Source organism: Mustela erminea, chromosome X (genome assembly GCF_009829155.1).
Source record: "Mustela erminea isolate mMusErm1 chromosome X, mMusErm1.Pri, whole genome shotgun sequence".
Classification (NCBI taxonomy): Eukaryota; Metazoa; Chordata; class Mammalia; order Carnivora; family Mustelidae; genus Mustela; species Mustela erminea.
This window is the reverse complement of record NC_045635.1, coordinates 118,201,456-118,216,194: the sequence shown is the minus strand read 5'-3', so window position 1 is coordinate 118,216,194 and position 14,739 is coordinate 118,201,456. Positions and strand designations below refer to the sequence as shown.

The 14,739-nt window shown below is 39.5% G+C and overlaps 1 protein-coding gene across 1 annotated transcript; it reads left to right on the top strand.

The window, feature by feature from the left end:
* Positions 1-4,341: 4,341 nt before the first annotated feature.
* Positions 4,342-5,173, top strand: CDR1 (cerebellar degeneration related protein 1). The gene is given in 10 exon segments (XM_032329731.1): positions 4,342-4,383; positions 4,496-4,694; positions 4,697-4,743; positions 4,745-4,774; positions 4,776-4,850; positions 4,852-4,902; positions 4,904-4,936; positions 4,938-4,973; positions 4,975-5,021; positions 5,023-5,173. Coding segments are annotated over 10 exon segments (711 nt in total).
* The last annotated feature ends 9,566 nt before the right edge of the window (positions 5,174-14,739 follow it).

Sequence of the window (14,739 nt, the reverse complement as noted above, 5' to 3'; positions counted from 1 at the left end):
CTTTTATTTTTATCTATTAAATTATTTTTGTTAATTTTCATAATACTTACACAATTATTAGTCAATGACATGCTTTAACTTATATAATGAACGCCCACCCACCCACTGAACCTGAGCACTAGAATACAGACAATAACTTCTATTCACTTGCCTGATCCTCTCCTAGTCCAAGCCCCTTTCCTAAGCCCCAGTGACCATTATCCTGAATTTTTTATTCTCCTTTGCTTTTTAATAAAATATTTTAATCCCAAATGTATCTGTACACCTAAATAATACAACATTTAGCTTTACTTGGTTTTGAATAATATAGAAATGATATCCTATTATATGTAGTCTTCTGGGACTTGATACCTTAATTAACATTATAGAAACACAATCTACCCAGATTACATCTAGCAGTAGTTCATTCATTTCACGGCTGTATAACATTACAGTGTGTAAATCAACCACAATTTAGTCATTTTCCTTTTCGGATTTTTACTACTAACATGTTAGTGTCACTCTTCTGGTCACTTTTCTGAGGACTTTTATACAGTTTCCTTTCTAAAAATTTGAATATTATACATACTTTCATGTGACCTGTTCCTCCCCCTACTGAGATCTTGCGAACATAGTCCCATTTCGATAAACATTCTTCTGTGGTATAAACTTAAATGGCTCATAGTATTCCATCATACAGTTACCACAAAGTTTTATTTAACCTTCACCAATTCTTGGATGTCTGGATTGCTTATAATTTTTGTTTTTGCTCTGATAAGCATCACGATGTACATAACCCTTGACTCAGCAATTCTCCTTTAAGAGCTTCTCCTAAGTAATAGCTGACCAGATTTGTACCCAATCATGGCCAGGGTGGAACAGACGACACGGTTTGTGCTCCGCAACTGGTGTAGTGTATGTGCTCATCACAGCAATTTTTAGAAGGAAAAAAAAAAAACACAGAAAGAACCCAATGTCTACTAAAGGAGATAAGTAAGTTATGTATTAAAATCAGAACGTAGACTCACAGCTACTGACATGGAAAGATGTTTACAATTTATTGTTAAGTGGAAATAATAGGTTAAATGGCAGTATGATTTCATTTTGTAAAAGAGAATAAACATGCCTCTGAAGGAGGGTGGAAACACATACACCAAAAACTTTATAGCAATTATCTCTAAGTAATGAGTTTATTTGAGATTTTTAACTTTTTCACTTTGCTTGCTTTTACTTTGAAGTATTTTCAACAGTAAAACTTGAATACATGTGTAATAAGATGAATAAATAATGAACTTTCTATGCACAATCATTTAAATTTTTCCTGAATATACTTTCGCGCTGAAAGAACTTTGGAAGAAAAAAAGGAAACACCAAGAAGTAAACAAAAATCACACATAATCTTACCCACCTAGAGATAATTAGTTCACAATCTCTAATGTGTTTATTTCTAGTCATTTGTCTTTGATTATATATATTTAAGATAATTGCAATCACACTGTATATAATCTTGTACGCTGATTTTTCACTTAACATTACATAATATCAACATAACATAAATATTTTAATGAAAGAATATTCCAGCACATGGAAATGGCACATTTACTTAATCATGCCCATAAAGTTAGACCCCTAGGTTTTTCTGTTTTTCATTATACCAAATAACTACGTGAGGAACATCTTTGTGCATGAATTATCCACATTTTAGATGATTTCCTTGAACATATTCATTGAAGTGAAAATACTAAGTTAAAAAGTACCAACGTTTTTATATCCCTTGATATAAATTGCCCAAACCATACTTACTATGTATTTTAAGGCAGCATGGAGTAATAGGGAAAAAAAAGAAGTCAAGATACCTGGATCTCACGCCCATCTTTAGTACTTGCTGTCTAACCTGATTAGGTAAAACTGATATAAAAACATCCATCTTAATAATCAAATAAAAAAAATAGATCCTTCAGTCACCATAAATGTTACTTCCTCAGGAATGCTTTCCTTCACTTTCTAGACTCTCACAGCACCCTATATTTTACTTGTCCTTCATGCCCTTGCAACAACTGATAAATAATTGTTCAATTATTTGTACACTGTCAGTTCCCTAGGTGATCTTAAGCTCCTTTGAAATATGCCTGGCCCACAGCTGGTGCTCAATAAATATTTGTTGAATGAATGAATGAGTAGATGAATGATGGATGAAATGACAGCACTTTGCAAAATAAGTGACTAGATATTTGGAAGGTATTTCAATTTTAATAATAATTATTATTATGATTCATTTGTATTACCATGTAGATGATTCCAAATCTTTAAAGATTCCTTGTCTAACCATAATTTCATTATGTAGCTTTAATGTTTGTCAAGCCAGCCAGAGGCATGGTAGCCATGTTGCTGGAAGCACCTGGTAGGAGCTGAGATTTGGGAGAACCAAGTAGTTAGTTCTCCAGGTCAGCAAGCTGAGAGTCAGAGAGTTGTAGTTACAATTAGTTGAATGCAAAGCAGTGGTCAGGAATCTAGGAGGTCAGTGTTATTTGAAGAAACAGGTGACTCCTAGAGGTTAGAAACAAACTAATGGTAAATGGTCTAGATAATAAGGTGCAAAGTTGAGAATGGTCAATGATAAGGGAGAGTCAAATTCCAAGCATCAGTACTCAGAGCATGGAGCTGTGAATATGATTCTAAAGCAAATGGTACTTGAACTCAGTGCTTCCTTAATTATTACTTCCTTATACTATATTATTTCTGCCCAAATGGTATTAGGAAGTGTTTGTGTCTAGTTCCATATATATGGCAAAGGAATAATAGTAGCTAGTTGAGGAATGAGATCTGTGAATACAAATGAGTTTTGATAGTGAGAGGATGAAGCAAGACCATTTGTAAATAAGATCTGATAATAGTTTGAACATAAAATAGGAGCAGTCATGCTTTGGATCCCATAATACTCAACTTGACTTTCAACAGCAGATATTATAGCACAGTGGTTAGAATCATGGACTCTGGCCAACAGGCTAGCTGGGCTCAATAGGCTAGCCAGCTCTATCATTTATTAGTTGTGTCCTTTGGACAAATTACTTCCCCTCTGTGTGTTAGTTTCATCATCTGTAAAACAGGGATAATATTACCTACACCTCAATGGGTTCTTGTGAAGATTAAATGAGGTGATGCACGTAAAGACCTTAGAACAGTGCCTGGACGTAGCAAATGCTATGTTAAGTGTTGTTATTATTATTGTTGTTGTTATTATTAACCAGTCTCATAACACCAAACAAAAATTGGCAGTATAAGAAATGGACAAATACACTGTATTAACATACTCTATCTAAAATAATAAACAGTCTCTAACAGGAGTTTTTTTCATTAAAATAAGAATTTCACTTGCACCTAATCATAGTTGACTATATAAAAACTATAAGCATTAGCAAAGTAGCAAAATTTATCACAGTAATCCCAGCGATGTGTTTATTTTATAGAAGATGTTTTATGAACACTATCTTAAAAAGTTGTAAATAAATACACATTTCCTAATAGCAAAAAAACACTATTAAGCTGCAATACAGTTGAGCCACAGAATCTGGTCTATAAGAAGGAAAGCCTTATTAAATTTTCTGAAGCTAATTCTACTGGAAGCAGGATTATTTGTGTTGGAAGACCTGTCTGTGGAAAAATCTGAACATGGAAAGGCTCGGACTTGGGAAGACTCCTTTTAAAAAGGTCTGGACCTGGGGAATGGTCAAGAAGACCTGGACTATGGAACATGTTAGAATACCTGGATATCGTAGATGCTGGAAGACCTGAATGTTAGAAGACCGGTACCCCGGAGACGTTGGAAGACGTGGATATTGAGCCCGCTGTTGGAAGACTAGGTAGTTGTCGGAAGACGTGGAGATGCTGGAAGACGAGCAGATTCCGGAAGATGCAGGGATGCCAGAAGACGCAGAGATGCCGGAAGATTCAGGGATGCCGGAAGATTCAGGGATGCCGGAAGATTCAGGGATGCCGGAAAACTCAGAGATGCCAGAAGACTCAGAGATGCCGGAAGACGCAGAGATGCCGGAAGACGCAGAGATGCCGGAAGACGCAGAGATGCCGGAAGATGCAGAGATGCCGGAAGATGCAGAGATGCTGGAAGGCGAGCAGATGCTGGAAGCCCTGGAGATGCTGGAAGCCCTGGAAATGTAGGAAGACAAGGATTTTCTGGAAGACGTGGCTTAGTTGGAAGACGTGGATGTTCTGGAAGACGTGGATTTTCCGGAAGACGTAAATTTGTTGGAAGACGTAGGTAGGCTGGAAGACATGAATTTGATGGAAGACACACAGCTTTGTTGGAAGACAAGGATTTGCTGGAAGACGTGGATTCTGGAAGCCATGGATTTTCAGGAAGACATGGATTTTCTGGAAGACTTGGAGGTCATCGGAAGACATGTTTTTCCTGGAAGACATTTTTTTTTTCTGGAAGACGTGGATTTTCAGGAAGACCCGAATTGTCCGGAAGACCTGGATTTTTTGGTGGAAGACGTAGATTTGCTGGAAGACCTGGAGGTTACTGGAAGACATGGATTTTCTGGAAGACGTGGATCTCTAGGAAGACGTATATTTGTTGGAAGACCTGGATTTAGTGGAAGACATAAATTTTCTGGAAGACGTGGCTTTATTGGAAGATCTGGATTTATTTAGTGGAAGACATAAATTTTGTCTGGAAGACGTGGACTGACTGGAAGACTGGATTTGGTGGAAGACATGGATTGACTGGAAGACCTGGATTTTTCCGGAAGATATGGATTTGACGGAAGACATAGATTTTTCTGGAAGACGTGGATGGAGCGGAAGACCTGGATTTCTTTCTGGAAGACATCAATTGACTGGAAGACCTGGATTTTTCTGGAAGACATAAGTTAGCTGGAAGACTTGGATTTGGTGGAAGACATAGTTTTTTCTGGAAGACGTGGATTGGCTGGAAGACCTTGAAATTGCTGGAAGACGTGGATTGTCTGGAAGAACTTGAAAACAATGGAAGACATAGATTTTCTGGAAGACGTGGATTTTCCTGGAAGATGTTGTGGAAGACCTATAATTACTGGAAGACATGGATTATCTGGAAGACGTGAATTTTCTGGAAGACAAGGATTAGCTGGAAGACTTGATGCTGTTGGAAGACTTGGGAGTTGCTGGAAGACCTGGAGTTGTTGGAAGACCTTGACACTGGCGCCATTGGAAACCCTGGACATTGGAGACATTGGAAGCACAGGATGTTGGAGACATTGGAATCCTTGGATTTTGTGGACATTGGTTATTCTGGATACTGGAGACTTTGGAGACCCTGAATGATGGAATTCATGGGTATGGGAAACCCTGTACCTTGGAGGCCCTAAACATTGGAAGATATAGACAATAGAAGATATAGACATTTAGAGACCCTAAAATTGGAACCCTGGGTATTAGGAGACATTTGGAAAACATGGGTATTGACACATTCATGTTGAGACATAGAATTTGGAAGCTGTAATTTTCATGATGCTGGAAGTCACGGATTTTGGCAGTCCTAGACAGGAGATTTGGATTGAGATGTCAGGATGTTAAAAAACCTAGTCATTCAGACATTGGGGGTGTTGGAACACTTAAACATTAGAAGACCAGGTTCTTGGAGATATTGAAAGACTTGGATGGTGGAACTTGTGATAATGAGACACTATAAAACAAGAATTTAGGAGACACAGAAGGTTGTATGACTGAATTATGTAAGCACTGGAAGATATTAGAAGAGCTGGACTTGGACACAATGAAACATATGGACTCTAGAAGACCTATATATAGGAGACACTGGAATATTGGAAACATAGAAAAATCAGAACTTAGAACTCTGGACCCAGAAAGACAAGACCTGGATCTTGAAGACCGTTGGAGAAAGCAGAGGACCTAGACTTTTAATTTCCCTGGTATTGAGGAGATTAGAAAACCCACATTGGAGATGCTTCAGGCCAGAGAATGGAAGACATGGGTATTGTAATATTTAGAAGATCTGGCAGTTGGAGATGTTGGAAGCTATGGTGCTCAGAAAACCTGATGTCAGAGACACTAAAGAATTGAAAGGCCCAATCTTAGAGATGTTAGAAGGTCATATTGACAGATACTGGCAATGTTGAAAGACTTTCACATTAGGACCTGATATGACATTTAAAGAACTATCAGAAGGCTCCTCTAATAGTCTTTATGACTATGACATCTCTTTCCCTAACAATCAAAACACAGAGAAAGGACATTTTAAGAAGGCAACAAAGAGGAAGCAGGAAATTCAAGTAAAAGCAGGTAGTTTGAATGGGTTGGAACCTATTTTCATGGTCTCTGTGAACTAGCTTTCTAGGTCCATACTGTTTGACAGGAGGGAAAAGATGAATTATCAAAGAATAAGCAATGTCAAGGTTTGGAAATTACTTGGCTTTAGAAAGGAGTCAGCAAATGTTTTCTACAAATAGTTAAGTTTTTAAAGACCATGTGGTTTCTATTGCAACTACTCAACTCTGTCATTATAGTGTAGCCATAAAACAAGTGTTTATGGTTGTTTTGCAATAATATTTTATTTTTTAAAAAAGTTGGACCATATTTTAATCAAGAGCCCTAGTTTTCCAAGCCCAACTCTTTATGCCAAATCTAGGGTATAGTAAGTATTAATTACATTCCAGGCTAGCATTCACATGCAAAAGAATGGACAGAGTACTTTGTAACCTGGTGGTTCATAAAAATGAACCATGTATGTGATAATGCTCAGGCCATGAGACTAGCAAGAACCTAAGAATGGAGTTTAGATCTCCACTTACTTGTTTCAGGGGTCTAACAAGGATATTTGTCTTCAGAGCCAAAATTAAATGGGGAGCATCCAGGACGCCAGGCAAGAGGGGCTAGGGTTCTGGGCAGATACCCTAATTTGGTAGACTGGAAGCTTAAAAAGAAAATTAAAGAAGAATGTCATTTTTACAGACTGGGACTATCCTTCCAGGACTAAGCACCACTCAACCCAAAGAGAGGGAGTCTCCAGCGCAAGGCAGACAAGAAGTAGCAAATCCCTCACTCTGTCTCCCATGTGCTTCTCATGAGGGCACTCCTCATACCACTGCCAAGTAATCAGGAGCCCACTCTGTTTGTAATGATGGAGGAGAAAAGGAAGCAGACTACAGCTTCGTATTCTCATCTCAGGCACTCTGGCTTCAGGTAAGAAGTCTAAATTCTGTTCATACCCACCAGAGCTTAAGTGACAAACTTAGGAGATCAAGGTTGAGTGGCAGGCTGAAGATCCTTAGTGCTGAGTCAGATAGGGCTGAGGAAGACACAGACTATCACATATATTGTATGAAAGAGAACACTGACAAACAAACCCAGTTCCAGTACCCTAGGACTGGGTTGTGATTTAAAGGTGAAGTAGTGGAATATACAGACAATGGGCAGCCACTGAGGCTATATACACTAGGGCATCAAAGACTCCCAGTTAAGACAGTAAAAGGGTTGGGATATGAGTCAGGAGGCCACCATGATAATCCAGGTGAAGTGGTAATGGGGCCTGGAAATAAGGCAGTGACAGTTCTGTTGCTCAACAGATCCAGCACTGGGATTATGATGAATACTCATCATTCTGAAAAGAATGACTTTAAACTTCCTGAATGCTATCAGAATACATGAAATAACCAAGATGTTCAGATGCTAGTTAGGAGGAATTGTCCTCACCAAGTAACACTACATGGATGTCCAATTTTCTCTCAAAAGCAGCTAAGCTAATAACTCCGTGGTTTAAGCAAAGTAGGTTCTGCATAGTTTTATCTTCAGCTAGTATTAACACAGTGTGACTTCATTATCTCAATAGTGGACCCAAGTGGACGGATTATTTTCTAGAGAATAGGAATACAACCATGTGAAAAAAGTCATTAAAAGTAACCACTATATAAATAAATATCATGCAATGATAACTACATTCTAAATAAGTGAAATAAATGAAGCTGCAAGTCAAAGAGTAACACAGGGACAAAGGAAGTACTGTTTCAGGTCTCTTTCACAAGCAAGAAAAATACTGAAAATCAATTTTTATTCCTGCTCTCTTCTTAAAACCATCATGCATACCATTTTTGAGAGGAATTAGATAAAATACCAAAATATTAAAATTTTGCAAAGACAGGAGTAAACTATCATATTTAGCTCTATAATGTTTATAATAACAATAACAATAATGGTGATGATAATAATAATATCTAATAGCAACAATTTATTGAGCGCTTGCTATGTGCCAGGCACTGTATTAAGCATTTCTTGTAATCTCATAGCAATCTAACAATGCAGGTATTTTGACCCCATTTTACAGATTAGAAAGTCAAGTCTGAAATGGTTACGAAGCATGCCCACCATCACATAGTTGGTAGCTGGCAGGGACAAGATTGAAGACAGGTCTGACTCCACAGCCTAGGCCCTGAGCTGACTTGTCACACCCCAATACCCCAAGAGTTATGGTGCCAGGACTAAGCACCACTCATCCAAAGAGAGGGAGACCCCCCTCACCCAGGGCAGAGAAGAAGCCAGTGACAAAGCCCCCCTTACCTAAGTCCCATGCTCTTCTCAGTATGGCCCTCTTCACACCACTGCCAACTGACCCAGAGCCAACTCTGGGTGTTTGCAAAAATAGGTTAATTGTATCACTGGCTTTACATAGTAATGTAAGAGGAAGTGCGATGTCTGAAGCACAACTAGATTCATATTTAACTCCTCAACATTCATTGTTCATGTTAATGAAATGTACTGTTTAGCCTTTATTTGATGTTATGGCTCCCAAGAACATATATACTCTGTCCATGCCACAATTTATTTCTGGATTCTTAAACAAACATAGAGCACTGACATCAAGACCATTAAAAGGTAACTCTATGTAAAGTTCAGTGATCAATTATTCCATAGCACAAACATGGTTCACACACCCCTTTAGACTACACACACTCTCGAAGCCCTTTATTGGCATTCAAGTGGCAGCAGCTCTGAAATCCAAATGTGTGCATTTGCAAATGTGTGCAGAACCTCCTCTGCATTTTGAACTTAAAAGATCTTAAACAAACAAAAGGTTCTTTTGAAGTGTAACACCGGTTTTTTAATATTCTCTACAAAGTTCAGCAACTTGGGCTGCTCTTTCTCCCCACCTCCTCTTCCATTCTTTTCTTTTTGCCAGCGGTTACGTATGTCTGTAAAGAAGAAAACTGCTAGGCACTTCGTAACACTGAACCCAAGAATTTACCTGAACCGTTTGACTCCACCCAAATTGTGTATAAAATCTTCTAAAAGAAATTTCAGCTTGTCAATTACAGGGACTATTCTTAATGTGAAAAAGGAATAAAAGAAACACCCAGTTACATGCACTTCTATTTCTACCACTTTGCCTGTACCAACTTTCAAATTCACCTGTAAGTTCTGCTGACTTGTTAAATTCAGCCATGTTGAAATGTCCTCATCAATGACACTTCTTAGATTACTTTAACTGGGTATTACCTTAAACACGAATTAGCTTTATCTCAGTAATGTATTTCAAATGGCCTGGTCCCTAGACAAAAGTTTGCATCTATCAAGTCAAAGTCTAGGCATCCCTCTGACAACTAAATCCATACAGTAGTCAGTTTCCCATTGTATCATTTTATATTAATGGTTCCCAGTTGATGCTCCCTAACTTAAATTTGATTTCTCTAATTCTGGTCAAATTAAGAGGAAAATTTCCAAGGCAATAATCTCAGTGAATGGTAAAATTTATCAGGAAGTTACATTCTCTAGAGGCATATGGAACCATTGATTAAACTGGTAAAATAATCATTGACTTAAAACTATTTACCTCTAGATATGATTAAGAATACACCAATTATCCATGGAACCTTGGAACAGCAACCCTGACACAGAGTTCTCTCTGCTTTGGTTTTTGAAAATAGCTACATGTTAAGGTGTTTTCCTCATAATATCTATTATTTTCCCCAAGCCCTGTAACTCAGAAGAAAAAGAACAATTACTACAAATAAATTCATAGGAGGCCCTCTCTGTCTTTCCTTTCAGGAAATTGATGTTGTGTTTGTTTCTTTTTTTTCTATGCCTAACTCTCTTTTCTGGAAGGGACTAAACCATGGTCAAACTTGAACCAGAAGCCACAATTTTTAAAATATCAAGAACACAGTGCAGCAACACTACTACTTACCTTGGTCTCTATGAAAGGGCTCAGGTACACTCAAGAAGATTGAAGCAGCTTTCTCTCAACGTAACAATGCCAGAGATAGAGGGACCTTGGAGACCAAGTGGTCCTAATCTCTCATTTGATGGGTAAGGAAAGAGTAGGGTGGTTTGAATAAAACCATCCATTGAGCTAGTAGTAGAGCCAAAATTTGGAATAAAGTTTCCCTAGATCCTGGGCCCACCACCATTTGCATTGTATTTTCTATTACAATTCTGTTTAGACTTAGAGCAGCAGTTAGCAGCCATGGCTGTATAAAAAAAAAAAAAACATTTGAGGAGCTTTCAAAATTTACAGATGCTGACCCCATCCCTGATTCAGCACATCTAGGGGCAGGTCCCAGAACTCTGTATTTTTCAAAGCTCCCTAACATGATCTGGATGCATTGAGAACTGCTATGGCTTAGAGCAGGCATGTAGGCTTCTCTGGCACTGTGGGGGGGGGGGGGGGCGGGGGTCACTAGAACCGCAGCACCTGAAAACGAGTTTTCAAGTCTCATCTGCCTCTTTTGAAACTATTGAGGAATATCTGTCATCTCAACTGTAACTATGCGAGCAAGCCCTTTTAACTTTTGTATTTTTTTCCCCTTTCCTCTGCTCACTTCAAACTCAAGTATAGCTAGGCTATCATTCAGACCTCCGGGCTGGGGGTGAGGGGAATTATTGGATTTCCACCACCCTCAGGGAAGAAGTTTCAGTCAGAACCCCTTTCCCGGAGGATATTCAGATGTTCAGATTCCTGGAAAGACCAGATATGAGAACAGAGATCAATGGAAATGAACTCTAGCAGCTTCTACTCCTCTATTAGATGCCAAAGTAAATGCAGGAGTCCATTGTCATTGCACTGCCCTTCGAGACTGACCCATAGCTACCTCATACAACCGCTGCAAAGCAAGTTCACTGATACCAAACCAGGTAAAGGGCAAGGGTCTGGATTCTTTCTACTGAAAGAGCAAGTTAGGCTTAAACAGAATTAAAATAAATGTCAGGATCGAGAGTACAAAATGAGATTGTGCAACCAAGTAGAGTACCTCCCCTCCCTAGGTATGAGAGTTGAGTTCCTGAAACTCTCGCTGTAGAGGAATTTCTGTTGGAGGGACTCACGAGCTTTTGGGGAAAACTGGGGCCAAGAAAGGGAGTATTAGGAGAGCCCAGACCATTGGTTTGTTCACTCAAATAAAACACGAAGTAAACTGAAGCTTGTTGGTATTTTCCTAATTTTGCATCAGCAACTGTGATTAGTGGGCAATTAATTTCTATTTCTCTCTGATCTCAAGGTGAACACAAGCATGCGTCAATACAAATGCTGGTCATCACAGCAGATAATGGGGAAAGAAGCAAGACACTTGGGTTTTGTCTGGAGATAAGCTCTTCTGCGCTGCTTTCATCTGGAACATGGATCAGCACATCATCAGAGAGAGCTGTCGGAGTCTGCATCCCAAGGCTCGACTCTCAGTGTGTGGCCTTTCTGCACGCCTGTGCAACGGGTTTGAATGACAAGGCCTGAAGGACCAGCCTCTTCTCCCCTGTTGAAGCAAACAGAGAGAAAAGACTTACTGGCGTTCATTTGAAGCTTTCTTATTACTGCTTTATAGGGTTGTGGGTAATCATTTAAATCTTGCCTGTAGGTCAATAAATACTCTGTCGAAGGATGTCTTTCCTTCGAACCATTACAGCCATTGGATTTGCAGAGTGGCTGCTTCAGCATTCTTCGAGTTCTGGATGTTAACCTACGCTGACCTCTTTTATCAATTTTTGATATGATCACATCTCTGAAAAATTTCTCAACTGTCTTCTGAGGGTGAGAATCCAACAGTTCAGCAAAATGTCACTTCATTCGAGGTCTTCAAATCCTCAACCCCCCAAATGTTTCCCGGATGCACTTTCGATTTCTTCTACCATTTTCCTCAATCGGTTTCTTCGGGTACTCAGGCAGCTTCACGACCGGCTTCCTCTGCCAGCCATTTCTTGTCACACAGACCATGGCGTTTCTCGAACCTATCCAACCTATCCATTACTCGCCATGAATGGTACAGTGTTTTGTCCAGATCGAAATTTAAACGAGCATTTTTGTGATGCTCACTAGCCAGTGACGCCTACAGGAGGAGGCCCCATTCGGCTCTCTCTGTTAGAAGCCAGCCATGCCCATCTTTTTCCATTGTCTCTGTTTTGACATTTCAAGCTATGTATGATTGTCCTCAATGAGTCTGCTGTGCCCCTCCATACACTGGCCCTAATAGCTTCCTCATTTTTCTTTACTGTGCAAATTAGAGATGTATTAATACCCCCAAAACGCCCCACAGAGGTCTTGGTTTCACCGTTATCAAGCATTTCAAGAACTTTCGTTTTGTTTGCTATTGATAGCACTCTTCTTGCCCTCGTTGCTCTGCTTGCATTTCTATCATCTTATTCTGGCTTTGCTGCTTGAATGCCATTCTTAACCAAATTACACAAATTCACAAGTATTGAAAGTATTTAGACCACTGAGCAGGACATGACACTAACCTGTGATATATACGAAGCCAAGGACAACACTCACAAGACAAATAAGAAAAGCAAAACAGCTTTTGGATGACAACACGTGTATGTGTGTGATCAATGGCCATAGAGGGAAGGACAGGCAGAAGACCAAGGGCAGAAGCAAGCAACCCCAGTGTTGGTCTTGTCCCATGAGATCATCAGCAAGATGACATGATGGTGACTTGAACCTGCATATTGTTCCAAAACTCTCAAAGGTACACACTAGGTCAACTCAAAGTTTGTATGAGATTGACTTGCAGTTGCGACATGACCACGGAACTCGGGAGTTAAGGTCAGGCCACCAGGCTCAGCCAAGAAGGACAAATATCACCATCTAGGAGAAAGCAGACACAAAAGTAGGAAATGAAGTATGGAACAGAGGCAGACTGCCTGAGTAGCTTTTACCTTAGCAAGGAAACAGAAATTTGGAAGAATAATCATACATGCCAAATTGCCCTTACAAAGGCTGTACCAATTTGTATGCTTGCTAACAGTGGGTAAGAGTCCTTTTCTCCCGTATGTTCACCAACATGAAATATTACCAATCTTCGTAATTTGTGCCAAACAGAAGGTGAATAACAAGGTAGCTCATTTTTGTGTTAATTTTCATTTCTTTAATCGCCTTTCCATATGGTGAGTCATTTCTATTTCTTCATCTTTAAATTGTCTGTTTATATCCTTTGCCCACTTTAAAATGTTTTTCTTGCTGATTTGTAGGCACTATTAGCATATGCAGGAACTCTTATTTTTAACTCTATGTTGCAAATGTTTTGTCTGAGCTTGTCATTTACTTTTTAACTTTGTCTTTTGCCATCAAGATGGTTCAAATATTTATGTAGTCAAATGTTTCATGCCTTGCTTTGAAAAGGCTTCTCCTCCCTAAGATGATAAAAATATGTTCACGTACTTTCTTTCATTATTTTTACAGCTCTGTGGTGTTAATTCAAGGTATGGAGGAAAGCATGGACTATTCACTCAGTGAATAGTGTTGGAATGAATGATGGACCATCGGCAAGAATATCAGAAGGCCTCTCCCAATGGCATTTCCCCTCTGTACTAGAGACAGGGGCTCTGGTAGAGTCAGAGCCCCAAGATGACCAAGTTGGAGGCTCAAGTCGATTCCAGTTGATGGGCCAGTGTTCTCCGGAGATCAGTATAGCTTGAGGAGGGGAGTGTTTCCAGATGAATCATTAATTACTATACATTTTGCTGGCTTAAGTTCTGTTCTGCTACCAATCTATACTCCTGCCTTATATCAACTGCGGGACAGTTGATATAAGTTCCAGCTCTCAGATCTCTGAGCTTCAGATAATGGCTTCACTACTAATGAACAGTCACTCACAGTTCTGGCACAACTGGAGAAACTTGGATATGAGGAGGCTGCTGGAGGAGACTAGGTGGTGACTGCTGACTCTATAGGGACAATCACCAAACCATGGTCATATCGGCAAATACGTTTTTGGGGGCAGGAGGAGAGCTGAAGCAAATACACATGTAACTAGTCACACTTATTTTATGAAAAAAGGTTAACAATTGTTCATTCCAGGTGGTCTGGAGGTAGGCATGCATTTCACTATCTCCCTTCTCTGGAGATCTGAACATTCTCATAATAAAAAGTGTGTGTATGCGTGTGCAAGCACATGTGTGCATGAGGTAATAATCTCATAACTCTTGGGTCCATGCTGGGTACTAGCACATAGGTGTCAATGGCTTTTCAGGTTAAATACAAGATTCAAAATGACAACAAAAGAACACCCTCTCCCTCTGCCCTGTCCCCACTCATGTGTGCGTGCACTCTCTCGCAAGTAAATAAATAAATAAAGTCTTTTTAAAAAGAGGTGGAGATGTATGAAAGGAAATAAGGAGCAAACAAGAGCATAAAAACGGATGACGCAGGGCAGGGCGAATGACTATGTTTAACCAAATCCCTGGTTCATTCAACCGACTTTCAAATGATGGAATGTACCTTCTACCCACAACATTCACTTTGGGTCACAGCTTCACCTTGTGTTC